At 49.3% G+C, this 24503-nt stretch overlaps 1 protein-coding gene across 1 annotated transcript in view; it reads left to right on the top strand.

The window, feature by feature from the left end:
* The first annotated feature begins 16194 nt into the window (after nucleotides 1–16194).
* TNIP2 (TNFAIP3 interacting protein 2) overlaps nucleotides 16195–24503 on the top strand; it is a 34422-nt gene continuing 26113 nt past the window's right edge. The window contains 4 exon segments of the mRNA XM_061191057.1: nucleotides 16195–16318; nucleotides 16321–16362; nucleotides 16365–16467; nucleotides 16469–16769. Of these exon segments, the coding sequence (XP_061047040.1) occupies nucleotides 16195–16318; nucleotides 16321–16362; nucleotides 16365–16467; nucleotides 16469–16769 (570 nt within the window).

Below are 24503 nucleotides of genomic sequence, written 5' to 3'. Positions count from 1 at the left end.
CAGTAGTTGTGGCGCACGGGCTCAGTAGTTGTGGCACGTGGGCTCTAGAGCTCAGGCTCAGTAGTTGTGGCGCACGGGCTTAGTTGCTCCGCGGCATGTGGGATCTTCCCGGACCAGGGCTCGAACCCGTGTCCTGCATTGGCAGGCGGATTCTTAACCACTGTGCCACCAGGGAAGTCCTAGCAGGCGGATTCTTAACCACTGCGCCACCAGGGAAGCCCCCAGGGCATGTTTCTTAACAAGGTCTGGACACCGCTTTAGGGCCATGGAAGCTTCTGGATTGAATCACACTTTATTTTTTCAATATATATTTTTTAACCTTTTAATTTTATATTGGAGCATAGTTGACTAACAGTGTTGTGTTAGTTTCAGGTGTACAGCAAAGTGGTTCAGTTATACATATACATGTATCTATTCTCTTTCAAATTCTTTTCCCATTTAGGTTGTTACATAATATTGAACAGAGTTCGCTGCGCTATCCAGTAGGTCCGTGTTGGTAGTGTGTGCTATATTTAAGATGGATAACCAACAAGGACCTACTGTACAGCACAGGGAACTCCGCTGAATGTTATGTGGCAGCCCGGATGGGAGGGGAGTCTGGGGGAGAATGGATACATGTATATGTAAGGCTGAGTCGCTTTGCTGTGCACCTGAAACTATCACAACATTGTTAATCGACTATACCCCAATATAAAATAAAAAGTTTAAAAATAAATAAATAAAGCTGTGTGTACATGTCAGTCCCAAACTCCCTAAACAGCCCTCCCCCGCCCTCTCCCCGGTAACCGTAAGTTCTGAACCACACTTTAGATCAACAGGACTGAGGTCAAATTCTCCCCCTAGTGCACCTGGGCCCACCAGGGAGAGCAGGTTGGCGTCTCTACCTCTGAGGTGAGCTTGGAGATGAATAAGATTGTTGAGTGGCATGAGGAGAGGTTCGGGGCCAGCAGGGGTGGATTCCAAGTGCCCAGCCGCAGCCAGGAGTTGGGGTGCGGGCCCCAGTGCTCAGGCGTTGGGGAGGGGTGTTCACACGCACTCTGGTTCTGTCTAAGGCTCAGGGCCCCAGTCCGCCGGCCCCTGGAAGTGCTGGGCCACATCACCCCCTTGTGGACACTCGCGGGAGGGCCCCTGCCCGCCCCCGGGGCTGAGGGTGCTGCCCCAGGCATCCTGGGGCCCTGGAGCGTGGTCTCAGGAAGGAGGCGGCCCAGAGGACCGCGGCCCCAGGTCTCCTCCGCTGCGCCCGGCCCCTTCCTTGGTGTCAGATGCCCCTGAGTTCTGCCCAGGAGCCCGGCTGCCCTGAGGCACCTGCGCCCACCAGAACCGAATAGGAATCCCTCAGAATTTGCATTCTGATCATTCAGTCAAGAAACGACTGTGGGCACCTGGTCAGGGGTCGTTCCTCCAGGTGGGCCGTTGGTGGGCCCCTGGGCAGTGTGGCCAGAGGTCAGGTGGCCGGATGGCCCTCCCAGGGCCTGTACCCACCCTGAGGGTCCTGTGCTCTCAGGGCTCCGGCTCTCCCTGCTGAGTCTCCACTGCCCACCGCCCATACCCACTGATGGGGAGAGGGGGTGAGGTCAGAGAGGTCACGTGCACAGAGGGGGCTGAGGGGACAGAAGCAAGAGGCCGCCTCTGGCCCACGCCACTGATGGTGCCTCACCCAGCTCAGCTTCAGGGGCCTAGACTCTTAAGCGGCCGGCATTTCCTCTCTCTTGCCGGCCTCTCAGGGGCAAATGAGACGGTCACTGCAAGCTGCTCAGATACAGCACTGGGGCGACCTCTGTGTCCTTCCCCTGCTGTCCTGGTTCCATCAGCAGGACAAGGAGAAGAAGCTTCCTTCTGAAGCCGGGGGCGGGAGAGCGGGAGTGAGACGACGGACCCCTGTGTGCACACGGCTTGCGGAGGGCTTTGGGCAAGACCCAGGCCTAATGCCCGCCCTGTCTGGTCCCTCCCACGCCCCTCCCGCTTGCTCCCCGCCGGCCGGCCCTTGATCAGGCCCAGCACTGGCTGCCGAGGCCTTGCCCTGGCCGTCCCCTTGCCTAGAAGTTTCCTTCCCCAGATCCTGCGCGGCTCCCTCCTCCCTTTTGGTGTCCAGTGACAGGTCACCTGCCTGTCCCGACCTCTCTGGACAAAAGCCCGGAAGAGTGGTAGGGGTAGAGCTGGGAGTCCTGGCGGGGGTCAGAGAAGGAGGGGGGAGGGACGTGAAAGGGTGGGTGCGGCGGGGACCCCGCCTGCCTCTAGTGCAGTCTCCCTGCTGAGCGGGACCTGGGGAGCCCTGGGGTGCTGTGGGGATGGTGAGCGGGTGGACGGGGGCGGGGACGCTGAGCCTGGGAGGGCCTCTCTTCTGGGAGCTGACCCAGCACGGTCAGTTCTGTGAGGCCCACCCCCTGGGCGCGCCACCCCTCCTTCTGCGCCCCCGATCCCAGCGTGAGCCACGCGCCCACCCCACGGTCTGCCGCCACTTTCCGATGCATGAAGGTCCCACGCATCAGGGCAAAACAATACAAAACAGTAAACAAAGCCAGTAGCGCTGAGGCCGAGGCCCCTCCCTCTTTCAGGGTCACACCCTGTGACGTGGGCACAGGGCACCTGGGATCCAGGGGCGCGTGGGGAGCTGTGGGCGGAGGAAGGATGGCCTCCTCTGGGACGCTGGGTGATGGGGGGCTCTTGAGCTGTCGTTCTCGCAGGGCTCTTGACAGAGTGGGGAGGGGTGGCACGCCCAGGCGGTGGGGCTCACAAGTGGGCCCGAGGCGGGCAGAGCAGACTGTGCCAGTCGAGCTTCTGGTGTCTGCCCGCGTCTGTGCTTTGTGGCCGCATCACTCCATGACTGTCTTCTCATGGCCTTCTTCTCTGTGTGTCTGGGCTTCTCCTCTCCGTTCCCTTATAAGGACACATGTCATTGGATTTAGGGCCCATCCAGATAATCCAGGATGATCTCATTTGGGGATCCTCAAATTAAATCCCATCTGCAAAGACCCTTTCCACATAAGGTCCCATTCACAGGTTCTGGGGGTTAGGATGTGGACATGCCTGTTTGGGGGGCCACTCCCACCCACTGCAGAGAGGATCCACGTTGCTGCTCAGAGGATGCATCGTGTCATAGAATACCTGCTGCTGGCCAGGAAATCTGGACGAAGGGGGATCCACGACCTCATGGGAGAAACATTTCAAGCTGCAAGAGGGCAGGGGGACAAGGGCAGAGGTGGCAAGAAACGTACTCGGTCACCAACCAAACACAGACGGCCCAGGCCAGCCTGGCGCAGGCTGGGTGCAGCTGCCGGGCTCACCCCTAGGTTTTCAGCCATATCACCCAGCTGCCAGCCCGGGGAGCTCACCCGGCCTTGATGTCGGTGGGGAGCGCTGGGGTGACTGGCCCTGGCTACTCAACCTCCAGCCCCTCCAGAGGTCACGATGATACGTCGTGGCCCACAGCCCCTGCCATAGATCACACTGCTAGCACAGACTGTCTGATGTGACCCAAGGCCTCCAGGTGAGCAAAGATACTCTTGCCAGGCAGGATATTCCCAGGGCTTAGGGGCTGTCTCCCAGGAGCTGGCCCAGGGCCAGTCCTGAGAGCACTTGCCCCACAGATGGTTCTGCTTGGTGGATAGGGTGTCTTGATGGGAACACTGTTTCCTGCTCCCCACTAGGCTCTGGTACCCCAGAAGCTGGAAGGCGGTGTTACACACTAAGAAGTCCTTCTATAAAATTACATCCAGGGGCTTCCCTGGTGGTCCAGTGGTTAAGAATCTGCCTTCCAATGCAGGGGACTCGGGTTCGATCCCTGGTTGGGGAACTAAGCCCGGGCACTGCAACTACTGAACCTGCGCCCTCTGGAGCCCACGTGCCACAACTAGAGAGAAGCCCGAGCACCGCAACTAAGAACCAATGCAGCCAAAAGTTAAAAAAAAAAAAAAAAAAATTACATCCAAATTGCCCAATCTTTGTGTGGATGTTGAACTTGCTAAAAACAAGTGGACTTCACCTATTTGTGATTTGGGCTAATGGAAATCATTTAACAGTCTGCTAAATATAATGGATATGGGGAAGCTGATGGTGAAAGTCTTTTTTTTTAATCTTATAAGGCTGTCAAAGAGGGAACCCAAGAAGAAAATGCAGCAAAGAAGAGAGATGAATTGGATTTCTTTTTTTTTAATTTATTATTTTTATTCTTATTTAAGTATGGCTGATTTACATAGCCACTGTTTTATTTATTATTTTTTTTTGGCTGCACCATGCAGCATGCGGGATCCTAGTTCCCCAACCAGGGATTGAACCCATGCCCCCTGAATTAGGAGCACGGAGTCTCAACCACTGGACCACCAGGGAAGTCCCCGAGATGAATTGGATTTCTAAGGAGGTAGTGTGAAAATTAATAAAGGGAAACCTCACTAAACGGGAGTCAGAAGGCCAGAAGGGGGAGCTCTCAAGTGCAAACCACTGGACATCCATACAGATCGCAAGGGAAGAGACGAATCTTGAGTCTCCTGCAGGAAGGGACACTACTTTACCACCAGCAGGAGGAAGAAAGATTTTCTCCTTGCCCTGCAACACAGCCAGTGAGAGGCTGTCACAACCCAACCAATGAAAAGCAGCTATCCTTTGATCTCCCAGTTTCCTCCAATGGACTCTTTGTTTAGAACAGCGCCTCCCAGCTTCCCCTTTTCCTCTATAAAAGAGTTTCCTCTTCTTTGCTTTATTGCACCTGCATGTAGTTTGCCAGGTTGCATGTCCTGAGTTGCAATTCTCTGTTGCTCCCAAATAAACTGGTTTTGCTGGTAAAAATAACTGGCAGTTTCATGTTTTGGGTTAACATTATATGGAGGTCCCAGGGCAACTCAGAGGCTGATGAGCAAACAGGTGCGGTACCCACAGAGCCCAAGGAGCTCACTGCTTTCTCGCCGACCCTGGAGTTTGAGGGTAAGTTTCTCTTTTGGATTTGAGTCCATTCTTTCTGTGTTTTGAAGCTCTCCAGGCCTTGTTCGGGATCTGTTTAAAGGCTTTGTCCTTTCTGTTAAGGCCTTGCTTTGTCTGTAACTACTTGTTTGACACTTTGGCCTGACTCTTTTTTTTTTTTTTAATACATGTATTTATTTATTTATTTATTTTTAGCTGCATTGGGTCTTCGTTGCTGCGTGTGGGCTTTCTCTAGTTGCGGTGAGAAGGGGCTACTCTTCGTTGTGGTGTGCGGGCTTCTCATTGCGGTGGCTTCTCTTGTTGCACAGCACGGACTCTAGGCACGTGGCCTTCAGTAGTTATGGCACTTAGGCTCAGTGGTTGTGGTGCACGGGCTTAGTTGCTCCTTGGCATGTGGGATCTTCCCGGACCAGGGATCGAACCTGTGTCCCCTGCATTGGCAGGCAGATTCTTAAACACTGTGCCACCAGGGAAGTCCCTGGCCTGACTCTTGAAATCAGGCTGTTTCTACTGGAACTGTGACAGCCTTCGATCCGACTCCTTTTGGAACTGGGAGGTTCCTATTGGAACTGTGCTGGTATTCGGCCTGCAGGCTAAGAACTATTATTATTATTTTATGCTCTAGAGAAAAACCTCTGAAAAATGGGATTCCAGTTATCTAAATGTTTTAAGGGCGCCCCCCATTCAGGGACCCCAGCCAATTTTTTTTTTTTTTGGCTGCGCTGCACAGCTTGTGGGATCTTAGTTCCCTGACCAGGGATCAAACTCATGCCCCCTGCAGTGGAAGTGTGGAATCCTAACCACTGGACCGCCAATTCCCCCAGCCAATTTTATCTTCAGAAAATGCAGTCCCTCCTATGTGCATTTCTAACTAAATTGACTGATTTAACCAAAAGTAATTTAAAATATCTGTGACCGAACCAAACTTGGGTTCGCTTGCCCACGCAGTAAAGCCAATCTGCTCACACTGGGTCATGGTGAAGGAAACTGCAGCGTTTATTGCAGGGCTAAGCAAGGAGTCTAGGGCAGCTGGTGCTTAAAAGACCCGAACTCCCCAAAGGTTTTCAGGGAAAGGTTTTTGAAGACAGAGGGAGGGAGGCAGGTTGCGGGAGTTTGTGATCAGCTGGTGGACATTCTTCTGATTGGTTGGTGGTGAAGTAACTAGGAGTCAACATCGTCAACCTTCCTGTTTCAACTGCTCTGGGGTCTACGTGATTATGAGAAGCATACAGTTAACTTCTTCCACCTGGTGGGGTGTTCTGTATCTGCAAAACAGCTCAAAGGACATGGCTCAGAATATTATCTATAGCCCTTGAGGAGGAACGAAAGGTCCTTGACTTTGTTTAATGGCTAAACCATTATTATTTTGTCTTGCTTGACTGTTTTCCTTTCTCTACATTTTCTCACTTCTGTGATTAAATTTATTCTTTGGAATGGGGGGAAGGCCTACGAGGCTAAAGTTTTTCTACAAACAAGAGGCAGGTGGAGGACATGGGGGCGGGTGGGTCCCAGGAAGGCCCCATAGGGTCCTGCTCGGTTACACATCAACGGCCGTTATGAGGAACATTTGAACTCCCCAAACTTAACTTTCTTAAAACTGTGTTAGATAGCCATGGCTTGGAAAGAGTCGAAACTGAATTGGATGCCTATTTTGATTGGTATTTTGAGGCTTCCAAACATTATCAAGAGGTCAAAATGGACTTTCTATAAAATGCCATAATTAGATTAACTGAGGCAAAGAAAGAATTAAAGAAAGACAAAATGGCTTTTCATGTTCATCTCCCCAACTTCTTTGCCTCAGGCTCCACTCTGGTGCCATCTTCCTCCTCGGAACCTATCAGAACCTGCCTTTAAAGTTAAATCTTCTTAGGTTCCAAATAAACCCCAGATTACTTACATCCCCCGGCCTAAGGCTGAATTGCAAGCCATAATTAAAGTTTCCTAAAGTAACTGAGGACCCTATAGGTTTGCTGAAGATTTTTTTTTTTTTTAAACTTTGGGTTTTTATTTATTTATTTATTTACTTACTTATGGCTGTGTTGGGTCTTCGCTTCTGTGCGAGGGCTTTCTCTAGTTGTAGCAAGCGGGGACCACTCTTCATCGCCGTGCGCGGGCCTCTCATTATCGCAGCCTCTCTTGTTGCGGAGCTCAAGGCTCCAGACGCGCAGGCTCAGTAATTGTGGCTCACGGGCCTAGTTGCTCCGCGGCATGTGGGATCTTCCCAGACCAGGGCTCAAAACCGTGTCTCCTGCACTGGCAGGCCGACTCTCAACCACTGCCCCACCAGGGAAGCCCTGCTGAAGATTTTAACATGGTTATTCAAACCTACCAACCTGGTTTCTCAGATCTATATCAGGTAGTCCACATGCTTTTTGGTGAAGGTCAAGTCAAATATTGGGCGAAATTAGCCCAAAGGAAACACTCTGGAGGGGATTTAGAAGAGCAAACCCCTAACTTCTGGCAAGAGGCTGGAACCCTTGCTGGAGAACTCCACCAGCACTTACAGTAACTGTTCCCAAGGCTGTTGATCGGAACAAAATTCAGGCTTGCACACAAAAATCTGATGAACCTGCCCATGACTATTATAATCAACTTCAGATTACTTTTAAGGAAAATTCTGATCTTCCTTCAGATGTTGAGTCCATTAGGATAGCCTTTAACGCCATATTTATTAACGGGCTGAACTGGGATCTTTTCTAATAAAAAAGACCAGGATGGAATGGGAAACTAAGTTCACTCCAGATTTAGTTAATTTGGCAAATCAGCTCATTCAAACCCTAGATGAGTCACCAAAAGGAAAGACCGCCAAAATTCTTAGTGTTCAACGCCAGCAAATGAAGGCTCCTAAATGAAACCAAAATTCTAGTTTCTGCTGTAATTGCAAAGAACCAGGACATTAAACAAAAAAAGATTACTGGGGCTTCCCTGGTGGCACAGTGGTTAAGAATCCGCCTGCCGTGCAGGGGACATGGGTTCGAGCCCTGGTCTGGGAAGATCTCACATGCCGCAGAGCAACTGAGCCCGTGCGCCACAACTACTGAAGCCCGCGTGCCTAGAGCTCGTGCTCTGCAACAAGAGAAGCCACTGCAATGAGAAGCCTGCGCACCGCAACGAAGAGTAGCCCCCGCTCGCCGCAACTAGAGAAAGCCCACGCGCAGCAACGAAGACCCAATGCAGCCAAAAATAAATAAATAAATAAATAAATAAATAAATAATTTATATATATAAAAAAGATTATTGTTATAAATTAAAGCACTTCAGGCATCTTCAGCCCTTTAACCAGCCTTTCCAATGGCCTCCTAATGAAGGGGGTTTTTGAGGAAATACAGGGTCTCTTCTCACCCCTCCCTCTTAATCAGCTCAGATAAACAACTCTCCAGATTGGGGAGGAATGTCTCTGTGTCCTTAGTGACACCAGAGCCACACTCTTGGTGCTCAACCCCACTGCTATAAAACAGTCCCTGCCTTGAAGTACTAAAATGACCCAAATAGTGGGAGGTCTCCAATAAGCATCAACAGGTTCCTGTGTCTGAACCTATTCCCTTTTGTTTAGGCCCTTTGAGAGATACACACCTTTCTCTCCTTAGCTCCTCTGCCCCTATTAATTTTTTTGGCTGAGACTTCTTGGAAAAATATCATGCTAGAATTTCTTTCTCCCAAAAGGGGAAAACAATTGTAGAATATGACAATAGCCATCAAAATAGCCAACCAGGTGAATTAAATGACCCTTCGACATCTTTTATTTGCTCTGTCTCTGATGGCCCTGGAGCTGATGGGAAACACTGATCATTTATCCCTATTGAATCAGTTACCACCCTCCTTATGGGCAAAATCTACAACTGTTATTGGCAAAATCCACAGTGCACCTCCCATTAAGGTTCGAATAGATCCCTCAAAACTAGAATTAATCAATACCCTATCAGAAGTCTTTCAAGGTATAAAGCCTGTAATAGAAGATTCCAAGGCTCAAGGTCTCATTATCCTGGTACTAGTCCCAGCAACACTCGTATTTTATGTGCAAGAAAACCCAAGGGCCAAGGGTGGAGGTTTGTCCAGGACCTCCAAGCAATAAACAACATTGTTTTCCCTCGACAACCTGTTTTTACCAACCCTGACACACTACTGATGTCCATTCCCACTGGAAGCAAATTTTTCACTCTAATTGATCTAGGCAGTGATTTTTTTCTGTGTTCCAGTTGATAAGGCTAGCCAGTATCCTTTCACCTTCACCTGGAAAGGATAACAATACACATGTACAGTAATGCCCCAGGGTTTCACAGAAAGTCCTTCCTACTTTTCACAGGTCTTGAAAGCTGATTTGGATGATATAAAGTTTTCTGCAGGTTCTATGTTCTTACAATATACAGATGATTTGCTTCTATGTTCACCTTCTCAAACCTCCTTGCAGGAAGACGGCATCCACCTGCTAAAACTTTTGGCTTTAAAGGGACATAAAGCCTCCAAAAAGAATTGCGGTTTGCTCAAACTCAGCATGGATATTTAGGGCACTTGATCTTGGAACAAGGACGACATTTGGATCTGGATAGCCTTCATGGCATCCTGAACTTCCCCAAACCTAAAACTAAGTGCCGATTACAAGGTTTTCTCGGGCTAGCTGGCTACTACTGAAACTGGATTCAAAATTTCTCTCTGATGGCTTTGCCCCTGTATGCTTTATTAAAACCCAGCAGACCTGACCCTGATTAAGGGATCAAGATGACACAGCTTTTGAAGCCTTAAAGAAAAGCTTAATGAGACCACCTGCCCTTGGGCATCCTAATCTATTGGAAAAGACACCTCCAGAAGGACTCTCTTCAATCTCACTGGAGAAGCCCTTATCAAGTACTGCTAACCCACCCTTGTGCCACCAAACTCCAGGGAATAGACTCCTGGATTCATGTGACACATCTAAAGAAAGCATAAAGCCCTGACTGGACCCATACACTATTTGGTGACCTGAAGGTAAAGATTTCCTGGAAATGAAGCAGATGATATCTGATGAGACAGCTTTCCCAAGATGTCGAGATCAAGCCTGTTAGAAAGTTCAGAATTCACAGAAGTCTCTTTCTTTCATCTGGACTATAAACTGACTCTGAATTTTTTTTTATTTATTTATTTTTGGCTGCGTTGGGTCTTCGTTGCTGCGCGTGGGCTTTCTCTAGTTGCGGAGAGCGGGGGCTACTCTTCGTTGCGGTGGTCGGGCTCTAGGCGTGCAGGCTTCAGTAGTTGTGGCCCGCGGGCTCAGTAGTTGTGGCTCGTGGGCTCCAGAGCGCAGGCTCAGTAGTTGTGGCACACGGGCTTAGTTGCTCCGCGGCATGTGGGATCTTCCCGGACCAGGGCTCGAACCCGTGTCCCCTGCATTGGCAGGCGGATTCTTAACCACTGCGCCACCAGGGGAGTCCCCTGACTCTGGATTTTTATCCAAACTTATAGTCTTTGAATTTGCATACTACAGGCTATATTATCTGATAGAACATTTAGTTCCAAACAGTGTCTTTTGAGATAACAATACTGTTTAATTACTCCATGTTTATTCCTGCGTTGTCTTCCTAAAGTGCTTGTTTAATTCCTGCAGTTTTGGTGTGCCCTTGCTGTATTCACTATTCTAAGGTACAGACTTTAGATGAGAAATGCCTGAGAGATCTCTGTCCTACCCATCCTTGTTACTAAAATGTAACCACAGTAGGTTTCCAATCTGTGCACTCCTACATGGGACACAACACCAGGAAAGGTCTTTCCTCCTGGTATCAATGGACAAAAGGCCGCTGAATGTTGGTAAAAAGCAAACAAAAACCCTGATTCATTTTTTTTTTTTAATTTATTTTATTTATTTATTTTTGGCTGTGTTGGGTCTTCATTGCTGTGCACCGACAGGGCTTTCTCTAGTTGCCGCGAGCGGAGCTACTCTTTGTTGCGGTGCGCGTGGTTCTCATTGCGGTGGCTTCTCTTGTTGTGGAGCACGGGCTCTAGGCGCGCGGGCTTCAGTAGTTGTGGTGCAAAGTCCAAAACCCTGATTCCTGATCAGCCATGCTTTCAGAGAAAGATCTTGATCAAAGGGGGGAAGTGGTGATAATTAATAAAATGAAACTTACTAAAATGGAGTCAGGAAGACAGAAGGGGAAGCTCTCACACACGTAACAGTTAACATCAATACAGGCAGACCTAGGAGATATTGTGGGTTTGGTTCCAGACCACTGCAATAAAGCATATAGCACCATAAAGTGAGTAACATGAATGTTTTGGTTTCCCAGTGCATATAAAATTCCATTTACACTAATTATAGTCTATTAAGTGTGCAATAGCATTCTATCTAAAAAAATAATGTTGGAAAAGTGGTGCTGATAGACTTGTTCAATACAGGGTTGCCACAGACCTTCAATTTGTAAAAAGTGCAATATCTGCAAAGTGCAGTAAAGCAAAGCATAACAAAACAAGCTATGAATGTACAGAACCCAACAGAAAGAGGCTTAGCTTGCGTCTCTGGCAGGAAGTGACACTGTTTTTCTACTGCAGGCAGGAGGAAGAAAGATTTTCTCCTCACCTGGCAACACCTCAGCTACTGAGAGGCTGTCACAATTCAGCCAATGAAAATTCACTTTACTTTGAACTCCCAGTTTCCTCCAATGGACTGCTTGTTTAGAACAGCCCCTCCCAACTTCCCCTTCTCCTCTATAAAAGAGTGTCCTCTCCTTTGTTTTACTAGACTTGCATGTGGTTTGCCATAGTTGCATATCCTGAATTGCAATTCTTTGCTGCTCATGAGTAAACCCATTTTACTGGTAAAAATAACTGACTTTTATTGTTTTAAGTTAACAGTAATTAATCCATTCCTTCTGATGTACAAAAGAAAGTTTATTGGTGGGTAATTTTTAAGTAAAATATATTTTGTTGTTTAAAAAAAGGGGGGGCCAGTTTTTTCTTTGGAGTGAACAGGGTTTGAACACAACAAACCTGCAGAGTTGACGCTTTGCTGCACAAATCCAAACACCGCAGAGTTGCAGGATGTGGAAATCCAATGCTCCCTGTATCAGCTCCCACCCAGCTTCACTCTGGGTCCCTTTGTGGAGCAGGCTTCTCGTATCTTTGTCTCAGGTTATGTGAGTAAGGACAGTGGATTTGGTTCTGGACGTAGGAGAACCTGGGTAGCAGGTGAGGAGTGGAAGAGGGTCAGAGAAAGTGGCTGGACTGGGAGGCCAGCTCACAGAGAGGGTAAGAATGGTGGGCAGTGGCCAAGCTGCCCCTAGAAGTGAGGACTCTTTCCTCAACCTGGTGCTCTTTCTAATGCTCCAGTGCACCAGAAGCAAGGACATCACACACAAAAGCAAACGGTAAAAAGAGTACCCAGTGGAACAGCACATCATTTGTGCCGTCTTGGCTGGGAAGGCGTGGAGACACTTGGGAGACTGAGGTTTGCTTGTTCTCCCATTTGCCGTGGTAGGTATGGCAGGACCATACAGCAGCTGGAATGGGCTCCGCCCAGGCTCTCCAGGACCACCCTCTGTCCCCTAGTCCTTCTCTGTGTTCCACCTCTTCCAAGGGCAGAGAGGACATACCTTCATATGTCAGATACCTTATTAAAAAACTCTTTGTGCTACTCAGCAGCATCCTCTCTGTTAGGGACTGAATTGTGTCCCCCACCCCCACCCCAAATTCATATGTTGAAGCCCTAACCCCCACTGTGACTGTATTTGGATATATGGCCTTTACAGAGGTAATTAAGGTTAAATGAGGTCATAAGGGTGGGTCCTAATCCCATAGGACTGGTGTCCTTGTAAGAAGAGAGACACTGGGGATGTGCACAGAGAAAAGGCCATGTGAGGACACAGCAAGAAGGCAGCTGTCTGCAAGCCAAGGAGAGAGGCCTCAGGAGAGACCAAACCTGCTGGCACCTTGAACTTCCAATTTCCAGGACTATGAGAAAATGAATGCCTGTTGTTTAAGTCTCCCTGTCTGTGGCATTTTGTTATGGCAGCCTGAATTGACTAATCCGTTTACTTTCCTACAACTGGGAACTTTGCATTGTGAATACCTTGGGACCCATAGAAGGGAAGAGCTGGGTAGGGGAACATGACAGCAGGTACATGCATGTGTGAGGGTGGTTGCTGGCATAGGCGTGCCAGGGGTCAACCTCACTGGCTACTATTCAGTGGATGGGCTTGGCTCCTGGGGAGGCCCCTGGCCCCTCCACCACCTGCTTCTTGGCACAGCTGCTTCCAGAGGCTGATCACAGCAAGGGCTGAAGTCCCAATGTCCAGACAAAGGGGGGGAGGAGGCCAGGAAAAGGCCTCAGGCCCCGATAGGACCCAAAGTAAGACGCCAGGGGAGGGAGACCTTTGGAGGAATTTAGATTTAGTAGTTTTCCATCAGGGGAGGAACCAGAGTTGAAGAAGCAACCCATCCGCAGTCTCTTCCTGTACTTTTCACCCCTCTCCCTCCTTCCTGGTCACTTCTGCAGGAAACCCCGTGGTTCTCACTGTTCTTAGAATAAGACCCAACCTCTATGTAGGGCCTGACCCCTCCAGATCTGGCCCCTACCCCCTCCCTGCCCACCCTAGGCCGCAGTCTAGGGCGTCAGCCCCGGCACTCCCCGTCAGGCCGACTTACGTGTTCTGCCTTTGCTCAGGACCCACTGACTCAATTCTGTGCGGGCTCCTTCTCATCCTTCTGGTTGCAGCTGAGAGTTCCCTCCTCTCTGTTTCTGTCCCATCCTCCTGTTTCTCTTCCTAAGCCTCTTATTTGCTTACTTAAAAAAAATTTTTTTATTTATTTAATTTATTTTTGGCTGCGTTGGGTCTTTGTAGCTGTGCATGGGCTTTCTCTAGTTGCGGCGAGCAGGGGCTACTCTTCGTTGCGGTGCACAGGCTTCTCATTGTGGTGGCTTCTCTTGTTGCGGAGCACAGTCTCTAGGCGTGCGGGCTTCAGTAGTTGTGGCACTCAGGCTCAGTAGTTGCGGTGCACGGGCTTAGTTGCTCCGTGGCATGTGGGATCTTCCCGGACCAGGGCTTGAACCTGTGTCCCCTGCATTGGCAGGCAGATTCTTAACCACTGCGCCACCAGGGAGGTCCCTTTGCTTAAAAATATATTTATTGATTGATTGATTTGGCTGCATTGGGTCTTAGTTGCGGCACGTGGGATCTTTGTTGTGGCATGTGGGCTCTTTGTTGCGGAGCGCAGGCTTCTCTCTAGTTGTGGTGCACAGGCTCCAGAGCACGGGGGCTCAGTAGCTGCAGCACGCAGGCTTAGTTGCCCTGAGGCATGTGGGCTCTTAGTTCCCTGACCAGGGATTGAACCCGTGTCCCCTGCATTGGAAGGCGGATTCTTAACCACTGGACCACCAGGGAAGTCCCTCTTATTTGTTAAAGAATTTTTACCCCCTTTCTTTCCTATACAAAGTTTCCTTATCTTGTAATTTTTTTTTTTTTGAAGGGAGGTCTGTCTCCGCGACTAGAATGTTTGCCCGTGAACCCTGTGCCTGATTCAGTCCCTGGATATTAGTTGAAGGCACAAGCATGTTGGGTACTTCCTACGTTAACTTATTGAATCCTCACAATGCCCTGTAAGGCAGATGTTGGAATTCTGCCATCGCTCATCCATAATTCTGAAATCCAAAAAGCTCAGAAACCCAAAATGTTTTTCTTAAACTGGGTGCGACATCTGACTTGGACAGCTGTAAGGCTTTTCATGGTCTTTATCTCACTTAGTTTGAATGGTCATCCTGTCTTTGCAGCAGTGTTAATGTATCTGGTTTTGGGGTGCTGTCCAATGCCCCAGTGGGAGCACTGAGCAATAGACTATTTGCTGGTTGTCTATTGCTGTGTAAAAAACGACTCCAAATGTTAGCAGCTTAAAACAAGAAACATTTATTATGTCAGACAGCTTCTGTGGGCCAGGAATGTGGAAGTAGCTTAGTTGGGTGCTTCTGGCCCAGGGTTTCCCATGAGGTCGCAGTTAAGATGCGTGTTGGGGGTGTAGGATGTGGTCCCAAGGTAGCTCAATTACTATGGCGGGCAAGTTGATGCTGGCTACCGGCATGAAGTCTCATGTCCTCATCACATGGACCTCTTCACAGGGCTACTTGAGTGTCTTCACGATACGATGGGTGGCTTCCCCCCAGAGGGAATGATCTAAGAGAGGGCGAGGCAATGTCTTTTGTGACCCAGCTGCAGAAATCACTCCATCATTTCTGCAATATCCTCTTGCTTATACAGGTCAGCCCTATTCAGTGTGTCAGAGGGTGAAATCACAAGAGCGTGAATCCCAGGAGTGGGATCCTTTCTGGATGCTGGCTACCCCAATTATATGTACCTATCTCAAATCCAAAGATTCTGAATTTCGTAGTACGTGTGACCCCCAGAATGTTAGATGAGAGACTGGGATGCCCATTTTACAGGTGAGAACCAGGTTCAAGGTGTGGGAGGTTACACTTACCTCAATAGCAATGACAACTCACCTATCTCTAACAGCTCTGGGGCCAGTGCTACTTGGTTTTCTCCATCACCGCTCCAGCCAACAAGAGTGTGTCATTCCTAACCTGAGTCACGTGGACTGTGGGCTCGAAGGGGCAGGCGCTCTGCACTCCATCCTCTAATCCCCACAGCACACCTATGGGGTAAGCAGGGCAACTGTCTTTGACCTTCCCTCTGCAGCGGAGGAAGTGTGAGGTGGCTTCGCTTATACTCGTCTGATTCTACCAGCCTGTGGGTGTCTCCCCGGGCTCAGCCCAAGCTTGGGTATGGGTTACAAAAAGGGGAAAAAACGCCATGCTGCTCTCAGGGGACCTGGCGAGGAGGGCAGCTCTGGGCAGGGGCCGGCAGAGGAGTCTGTGGGAGGGAACCTTTGAAAGATCACAGGTGTGCTTGGGCATCATTGCCGAGGACACTCAGACTTTGAAAAAGAAAATAGCCGTGGAGCCACGGAAAACCCCTCGGAGTTGGTCTGGGGAGCTAGGGGGAAGGAAAGGGATGGAGAAACGAGGACGGGAAAGGGCCAGCTCCCTCCTGCCTTCTGCCCTAAGAATAGTTCTTGCGACCTTAGAGAGGGGATGCGGGGTCAGAGCATGCTCAGCACCTCGCTGGGCTCAGCTCGTGGAAGGTCGCCGTTTTCCTGGTGCTCGGTGTGGCCAGCCGGCTTGCAGCCCGGGGATTCGGACCCACGCTCGGGGCTAACACTTGGGGTCGTCTTTGGCCCCTTCTTTCCCTTCCATCAGTAACTACATCGCAGGCCGTTTGACCCCTCTCCTCGCCCGGGACCGAGTCTCCGAAAGCTCCCCGACGCGAGGCGATGGGGCGGGTGGGACGGGCCAGTCACCCGCGGGTGGAGAGGCCGCGGGCCCCGGGCGGGATAGGACTGGGGCGGGGCCACGCTCCCGGCGGCGGGCAGGGCCTGGCCTCCCGGCGGGGGGCGGGGCCAAGCTCTCCGGGGGAGGACGGGAGCGGGGCCTGGCCTTTCGGCAGGGGGGCGGGCCCGGGATCTCCGCGGGGGGCGGGGCGCGCCGGGAAAAGTTCCGGGAAGGTGGGCCTCCCGCCCAGACCCGGCGCGGAAGTTGCCGGCGGCCCGTGCCCGCCAGGCCCGCAGCCATGTCGTCAGGGAACGCGGGGTCTGGCGGGCGGGAGGGCGCCCCGCGCGCTGCTGCCGCGCTCTGCGGCCTGTACCACGAGGCGGGGCAGCGGCTGAGGCGCCTGCAGGACCAGCTGGCCGCCCGGGACGTCCTCATAGCGCGCCTCCGCGCCCGTCTGGCCGCGCTCGAGGGGGACACGGCGCCGTCGCTCGTGGACGCGCTGCTGGAGCAGGTGGCGCGCTTCCGGGAGCAGCTGCGGCAGCGGGACGGCGGCGCCGCGGAGGCCGCGCTGCGCCAGGTGCGGGGCGGAGAGGGCGCAGGCGGCGGAAGGGCCGCCAGGGGGCCGCGCGAGCCACGCTTCCTCGGCGCGCGGGTCGCGTGCCCGCCGTGTCCCCGGAGTGCGTGCGCCCGTCGGGCGTGAGGGCTGTGTGGTCTGGTTGGGTCTGAGCGGTTTGCGTCTGGGGGGCTCTGGGCGGGTGCGCGCCGCCTTAGGCGTGAGGGCTGTGCGTCGTGTCGGGTTCTGAGGGTGTGTGTGGGTTGTGTTCCGAGGCGTCTGCTCCCGCGTTGGGTCTGAGGGCTGTGTCTGCCTGTTTGAGTTCCGAGGGGGTTGTGCGCTTGTGTTGGGTCTGAGGGGTGTGTGCCTGTTGGGTTTTGAGGGGTCTGGCCGTGTTGCGTTTGAAGGGTGTGTATCGCTGACTCGGGTGCTGAGAGGTGTGTGTGACCCTGTCGGTTCTGAGGGGTGTTCGTCCTTTCCGGTTATAAGGGAGGTGTGTCGAGTTGAACCTGAGGGGTGTGTGCGTGTGCGGTGCTACCACGTTGGGTCTGAGGGGTGTGTGTCCATATTGGTTATGAAGGGTGTGTTCGCTCCGACGTTGGGTCTGAGGGCTGGGTGCGGCCATGTTGGGTTCTTAGTGTTGCGTGTGTCTGTGTTATTTCTGGGGTGTGCATTTGTGTGCTGGCTTCTGAGGGGTATGTGTGCCTATGCAGGGTCTGCGGGTTGTGGGTCATGAGGGTTCTGAGGAGTGCGTGCGCCCGTGTTGGGTTCTAGGGTATGCTTGCACCTCTCTTGGGTTCTAAGGGGTCTGTGCACTTGTGTTAGTGAAGGGTGGTGTGTCATGTTGGTTCTGAGGGTTGTGTGTCTGGGTTGCGTAGAGGGGTCTGCTCCCTCGTTGGCTTCTGAGGGTGTGTCTGTCCGTGTTGGTTCTCAGGGACATGGGTTTGTGTTGGTTCTGAAGGATGTGCGTTTGTGTTGAGTTCTGAGTGTTGTGTGGGCTCATGTTGGGTTCTGAGGGATGTGTGTGCCTGTGTGGGTGTGAGGCTTGTTTTGTCATCGTTGGTTCTCAGGGGTGTACCTGTCTGTTTTGGTTCTGAAGGCTGTGTATTTCTGTGTTGGTTCTGACGAGTGTGTGTTTCTGAGTCGGGTTCTGGAGGGTGTGTATGCCCGTTTCTGTTCCGGGGGTTGTGCGCCTAGATCTAAGGGTTGTTGTGTCCGCGTTGGTTCTTGGGTGTGTGTCATACCGGTTTCTGAGTGATCTGCTCCCATGTTAGGTCTGAGGGCTGTGTCTTCCCATGTTCAGTTCTGAGAGGTGTTTGTGCTTGTATGGATTCGAAAGGGTGTGTGTCTGTATTGGGTCTGAGTGGTGTGTGTCTGTGTTGATTCCGGATGTGTTTATCCCTGTTGGGTCTGAGTGGTGTGTGTGCCCCTGTGTAGAGTCCGGGGCTGCGTCTGCTCCCATGGTGGGTTCTGAAGGGTGTGTTTCCCCAGTTGTGTTGAGGGGTGTGTGTATGTGTTGATTCTGAGGGTTATGTGCTCATTTTGGTTCTGAGGGCTGTGTGCCTGTCTTGCATTTGAGGGTTATGTGTGTCCATGTTAATTCTAAGGGGTATGTGTTTGTGTTGGTTTTGAGGTGTGTTTGTGTGTGTTGGAGTCTGAGGGGTGTGTGTGTTTGACTAGGGTCTGTGGGTTGTGTGTCTGTGTTGGTTCTGATGGGTGTGTGTTCATGGTGGGTCTGAGGGATATGTGTGCTTGTTGGCACTGAGGATTGTGTTTCCTAGTTGGGTTCTGAGTGGTGTGTGCCCACTTTTGGTATAAAGGGTATTTGTTCGTATTGGTTCTGAGGCGTGTGTGTGCCTGTGTTGGATCTGAGAGGTGCGTGTCTCTGTGTTGGGTTGATGAGTGTGTGCCTGTGTTGTGTCTGAGTGTGTGTTGCACATATTGGATCTCAAGTTTTTGCATCCGTGTTCGGTTGAGGAAAGTGTGCCGTGTTGGTTCTGAGGAGTGGAGTCCTTGTTGGTTCTCAGGGGTGTGTGTGTTCATGTTGTGTCTGTGGGTTACGTGTCTGATGGTTCTCAGCGGTGTGTCTGTGTTGGGTGTTGAGGGTGTGTGTCTGTGTTCGTTCTGAAGGGCGTCTGCATGTGCTGGGTTCTGAGTAGTGTGTTCCCATATGAGTCTGAGGAGCGTGTGCCCCGGCTGGTTTCTGAGGGGTATGTGCCTCCATGTCGGGTTCTGAGTGGTGTGTGTGTGTGCATGCACGCCTGTTTTGAGTTCTGAGGGGTATGTGTGCCTGTTTGGACTCTGAGAGGTGTGTATGTGTGTTGGGTTCTGAAGGTTGTCTGTCTCTGATGGTTTTGAGGGTTGTGTGTGTGCTGGTGTTAAAACTGATGGTTGTGTGCCCGTTGAGTTCAGAGGGGTCTGCTCCCATGTTGGGTAGGAGGGGAATGTGTGCTCCTGTGTCGGGTCTGAGGGGTGTGTGTCTGTGTTGGGTTGTGGCGTGTGTACCTGGGTGGTATATGAGGTGTGTGAGCGCTTGAATTGGGTTCTGAGGGGTGTGTGCTCCTGTGTCGGGTCTGAGGGGTGTGTGTCTGTGATGGGTTGTGGTGTGTGTACCTGGGTGGTATATGAGGTGTGTGAGCGCTTGAATTGGGTGCTGTGGGGTGTGTGCTCCTGTGTCGGGTCTTCAGTTTGTGCCCACTTTGGGCCCTGAAGGATGTGTGTGCATGATCAGCTCTGAAGGGTCTGTTGCTGTGCTGGGTTTTGAAGAGTGCGAGTGCCCGCATTGGGCTCTTGGGGGTGCGTGTGTGTCCATGCTGGGTCTGAAAGGTGAGTGTACCTTTCTGAGGGGGGTGCGCCTGTGTTGGGTCTTAGGGACGAGTGTGCATGTTATTTGTATTTGGAGCGTGTGTGCACCTGGATGGTTCTGTGTATGTGTGTGTTCATGTTGAGTTCTGCATTGTGTGCGCAGACATTGGGCCTGGGTGTGTGTGTAGGACATGCGTATAGGCTCCTGGTGTGTGTGTCTGAGTTGGGTTCTTGGGTGTGTTTGTGTTGTGTTGGGTTCAGGGCCATACGAACCATAGTTATGTTCTGGATCTCTCTTAGCCCTAGCTGTGAATGTATCTTTCAGTAGTAACACTTCTGCTCTGCTGGGAGTGATGGCAGAGCGGGAGCCTGCCAGAGTGTCTGATAATAGACTTAAATCCTTAACTTTTCCTCCTTCATATCCTTGTCAGCGATATTATGTCTATCTGTGTGAAATATTAGACACCCAGATCAGGAGCGAGAGTAATAGTATTTTTCTACAACAGTTCGGAAGTGCCCCACACATTTTGGTGAACTCTGGTCTATTATCCCATTCGGTGCATAGCTATTATCTGGGTTTTCCCAGGAAAGAAATTAGGCCTGCAAAAGACAATTTTCACTTCCAGGCTTGACCCTGCAGCTGGATTTTAGAGTGAAAAAGAGACATGCCTTTTTTTCTTTTAATAAAAGTAATTTTGAATATCTGAAAAATATCTGAAAAAAATTCAAGTAAAAGTAATTTTGAATATCTGAAAAAATAGAGGAAAGAATAAAGCATAAAATAACCACCACAATCCCACCACAGAGGGATGACCACAGGGGATAATCTCTTGGCATGCCTCTTCCCTGTCTTTCCTTTAACTATAGGGTAGGTATATACTTGGCATGTTTGAGTTCATGCTGTCTATACAGTTTTACTTAATATCATGTCAATATTTTCTTACCTGCATCATTTTAAACGCCTTTAGAAGCCAGATGTCTTCCTCACTCCAGCTCTCTCCCTTTTCCTGGGGAAGGTGGATTATTACTCATCAGGGCAGAAGGAAGTCACCTGGTCTGCACCACTGATCTTAGTGTCATGGACACCAGGAGCCATAGATGAGTGTAGATAGGGGACCAGAGCACATCCTACCCAGAACGGGACTCTGCTTGCAGTCTGCTGGCCATTGGTGCTCAGTTGACATGTGTCCCCAGCATCCTGTGGCCCCAGAGCCTCTAACCAAAACCCAGATAGAGTCAGGTCTGTAATCCTAGTACTACTGGTCCTTTCAGTGTAGGTTTTTTTTTTGTCTGCGTTGGGTCTTTGTTGCTGCGCGCGGGCTTTCTCTAGTTGTGGCGAGCGGGGGCTACTCTTCGTTGCGGTGCGCAGGCTTCTCATTGCAGTGGCCTCTCTTGTTGCGGAGCACGGGGTCTAGGAATGCGGGCCTCAGTAGTTGCAGCATGTGGGTTTGGTAGTTGCGGCATGCGGGCCCTAGAGCGTGCAGGCTTCAGTAGTTGTGGCTCATGGGCTCCAGAGCGCTGGCTCAGTAGTTGTGGCGCACGGGCTTAGTTGCTCTGCGGCATTTGGGATCTTCCCGGACTAGGGCTCGAACCCGTGTCCCCTGCATTGGCAGGCAGATTCCTAACCACTGCACCACCAGGGAAGTCCCTCAATGTAGGTTTTGTTTTAGGATTTTAAATTATTTCAGGAGCAATTTAATGATCTGGTATCTTATGCAATTATATATTTGTTGCTTACCCCTACATCTTTCTGGGGTTGGTCAGAGAACCTGGGGAAGAATGGAGAGGTTTATCACCTCCCAGAGGCCCTGGATTCACTGAAGTAGCTGTGCAGAGTGAAAACAATGAGAGGAATTGGTCAACAGGTTGGTCTCATCAGTGGCCATGTCAGCCAGCTGGTTAGGAGCAGGGACCCTGGATTGGTGAGGACTGAGGGCTCCCAAAGAGGATGCTGAGGCTCACAGGTGTGGATGGACTTCCAGGTGACCAGTGAATCTGTGGCCAAGCTGTAGCCAGTGTGTAATGGGACCAGATCAGTCTTGAGAATTCTGGTCTTTTTTGCCACCACAGTGGGACTCAAGACCTTGACTTATTTGTAACATGAGGCCTGGATGGATGACTCCGCAAAGCTCTTCCAGTTAAGACTTTCTGGAATGATGGCACTGATTCGTTGTGCAGGCTGTAACTGCTCAGCCCCATCTCATCACTGTCTTGGGAACTAGCCTCATGGACCCTGCCTGGTCCTGATATAGCAGCTTGTGGCTTTTCTTTCGCTATTCTGCCATGCTCTCTGTAAGTGGAACAGCATACACTCTTTACAGTAGGTTTTATTAGGTTTTGTGTGTGTGTGTGTGTGTGTATTGTGTGTTTATTGTGTGTGTGTTTGTTTTTACCATCTATCGCCATACCTCTTTTGATCTTGTACAACTGAAACTCTATACCATTAAACATAATTCCCCACCGCCCTACTTTGTCCCCTACCGACCTCTCCCCTCCCCCCGCCACCGGCAACCACCATTTTACTTTCTGTCTCTGATTTTGACTACTGTAGATACCTCCTATAAGTAGAATAACGCAGTATTTGTCTTTTTGTGACTGCTTTATTTCACTTAGCATGATGTCCTCAAGGTTCATCCATATTGTAACATGTGTCAGAATTTCCTTCCTTTTTAAGGCTGAATAATACTCCATTATAGGTATATACCACATTTTGCTTATCTACTCATCTGTTGATGGACACTTGGGTTGCTTCCATGTTTTAGCTCTTATGAATATCACTGCTGCTGTGAATATAGGTGTGCAAATATCTCTTCAAGATCCTGCTTTCAATTCTTTGGGGTATATACCCAGAAGTGGAATTGCTGGATTATATAGTAATTCTATTTTTAATTTTTTGAGGGACTTCCATTCTGTTTTTCCACAATGGCTGTACTACTTTACATTCCCACCGACAGTGCACAAGGGTTCAAATTTCTCCACATCTTCACCAATATTGTTATTTTCTGTGTTTTTGATAGTAGGCATCCTAATGGGTGTATGGTAATTTAGTACAAAATGATGGTAGTTTTGATTTGCAATTCCCTATAATGATTAGTGATGTTGAGCATCAATTCATGTGCTTATTGGCCATTTGTATATCTTCTCTGAAGTAATGTCAAGTCCTTTGCCCATTTTTGAATTGGGTTATTTTGTTGTTGAATTTTATGAGTACTCTACATTCTGGATACTAATTCTTATCAGATATATGATTTGGAAATATTTTATCTCATTCTGTAGGTTGCCTTTTTACTTTTACTTGTCTTTTGATTTGCAAAATTTTAAAATTTTCATTAAAAAATTTCCAATTTGTCTATTTTTTCTTTTGTTACCTGTGCCTTGGGTGCCATATCCAAGAAATCACTGCCAAGTCCTGTGTTATGAAGATTTTGCTCTATGTTTCTTCTAGGAGTTTTATAGTTTTAGGTCTTACATTTAAGTCTTTGATCCATTTTGAGGTAATTTTCATGTATTGTTTAGATAAGGGTCCAACTTCATTCTTTTGCATGTGGATATCCAGTTTTCCCAGCACCATTTTTAAAAAAGACTGTCCTTTCCCCATTGAATCGTCTTAGTACCCTTGTCAAAACCATTTGACTGTCTATGCAAGGGTTTATTTCTGGGCTCTCTACTCTGTCTCTTTGGTCTGTATGTTTGTCTTTATGTCAGTGCCACAGTGTTTTGATTACTGTGGCTTTGTAGAAGTTTTGAAATTAGGAAATGTGAGTCCTTCAGCTTTGTTCTTTTCTTTGTTTTTTTTTCTTCTAAGATTATTTTGGCTATTTGGGGTCCCTTGAGATTCCATATGAATTTTAGGATGAGTTCTTCTATTTCTGCAAAAAAAAAAAAAATTGGGATTTTGTTTTGTTTTTGTTTTTTGGGTTTTTTTTTTTTTGGCTGCACTGCACAGCTTGTGGGATCTTAGTTCCCAACCAGGGATTGAACCTGGGCCACGGCAGTGAAAACGCCAAGTCCTAACCACTGGACCACCAGGGAATTCCCTGGGATTTTGATAGGGATTGCGTTGACTTTGTAGATCACTTTGAATAATATTGACATCTTAACAATATTAAGTTTTCCAATCTGTGAACATGGGATATGTTTCTATTTATTTATGTCTTCTTTAATTTCTTTTAGTAGTATTTCATAGTTTTCATTGTACGAGTCTTTCACTTCCTTGATTAAATTAATTCCTAAGTATTTTATTCTTTTTGATGCTATTGTAAGTAGAATTGTTTTTGTAATTTCTTTTGCAGATTCTTCATTGTTAGTGTATAGAAATACAACTGTTTTTCATGTGTTGATTTGTATCCTGCTCAATTGCTGAATTCATTTATTCTCTCCAACAGGTTTGTGTGTGTGTGTGTGTGTGTGTGTGTGTGTGTAATCTTAAGAGTTTTCTACATGTAAGAGCATATCATCTGTAAACAGATAACATTTTACTTCCTTTCTTATTTGGATGTGTTTTCTTTTTCTTGCCTAATTGCTTTGGCTAGAACTTCCAGGACTATGTTGAATAGAAGTGATGAAAGCCAATATCCTTTCCTCGTTCTTTTTTTTTCCCAGCCGCGCCATGCAGGATCTTAGTTCCCTGATCAGGGATTGAACCCATGCCCCCTCCAGTGGAAGTCCCCCTTGTCTTGTTCTTGATCTTAGAGGAAAAGCTTTCAGTCTTTTACCATGGGGTATGATACTTGCTGTGGGTTTTTCTTATGGCTTTTGTTATGTGGAGGTAGTTTACTTCTGTTCCTAGTTTGTTGTGTGTTTTTATTATGAAAAAGTGTTGAATTTTGTCAAATGCCTTTCTGCATCAATTGATATGATCATGTGTTTTTCCCCCTTCATTCTGTTAATGTAGTGTATTACACCGAACAATCCCTCCCTTCCTCCCTCCCTTCCTTCCTTTTTTTTTTTTTT

Source organism: Eubalaena glacialis, chromosome 5 (assembly GCF_028564815.1).
Source record: "Eubalaena glacialis isolate mEubGla1 chromosome 5, mEubGla1.1.hap2.+ XY, whole genome shotgun sequence".
NCBI classification, from domain to species: Eukaryota; Metazoa; Chordata; class Mammalia; order Artiodactyla; family Balaenidae; genus Eubalaena; species Eubalaena glacialis.
This window is presented reverse-complemented; position numbering and strand designations above follow the sequence as displayed.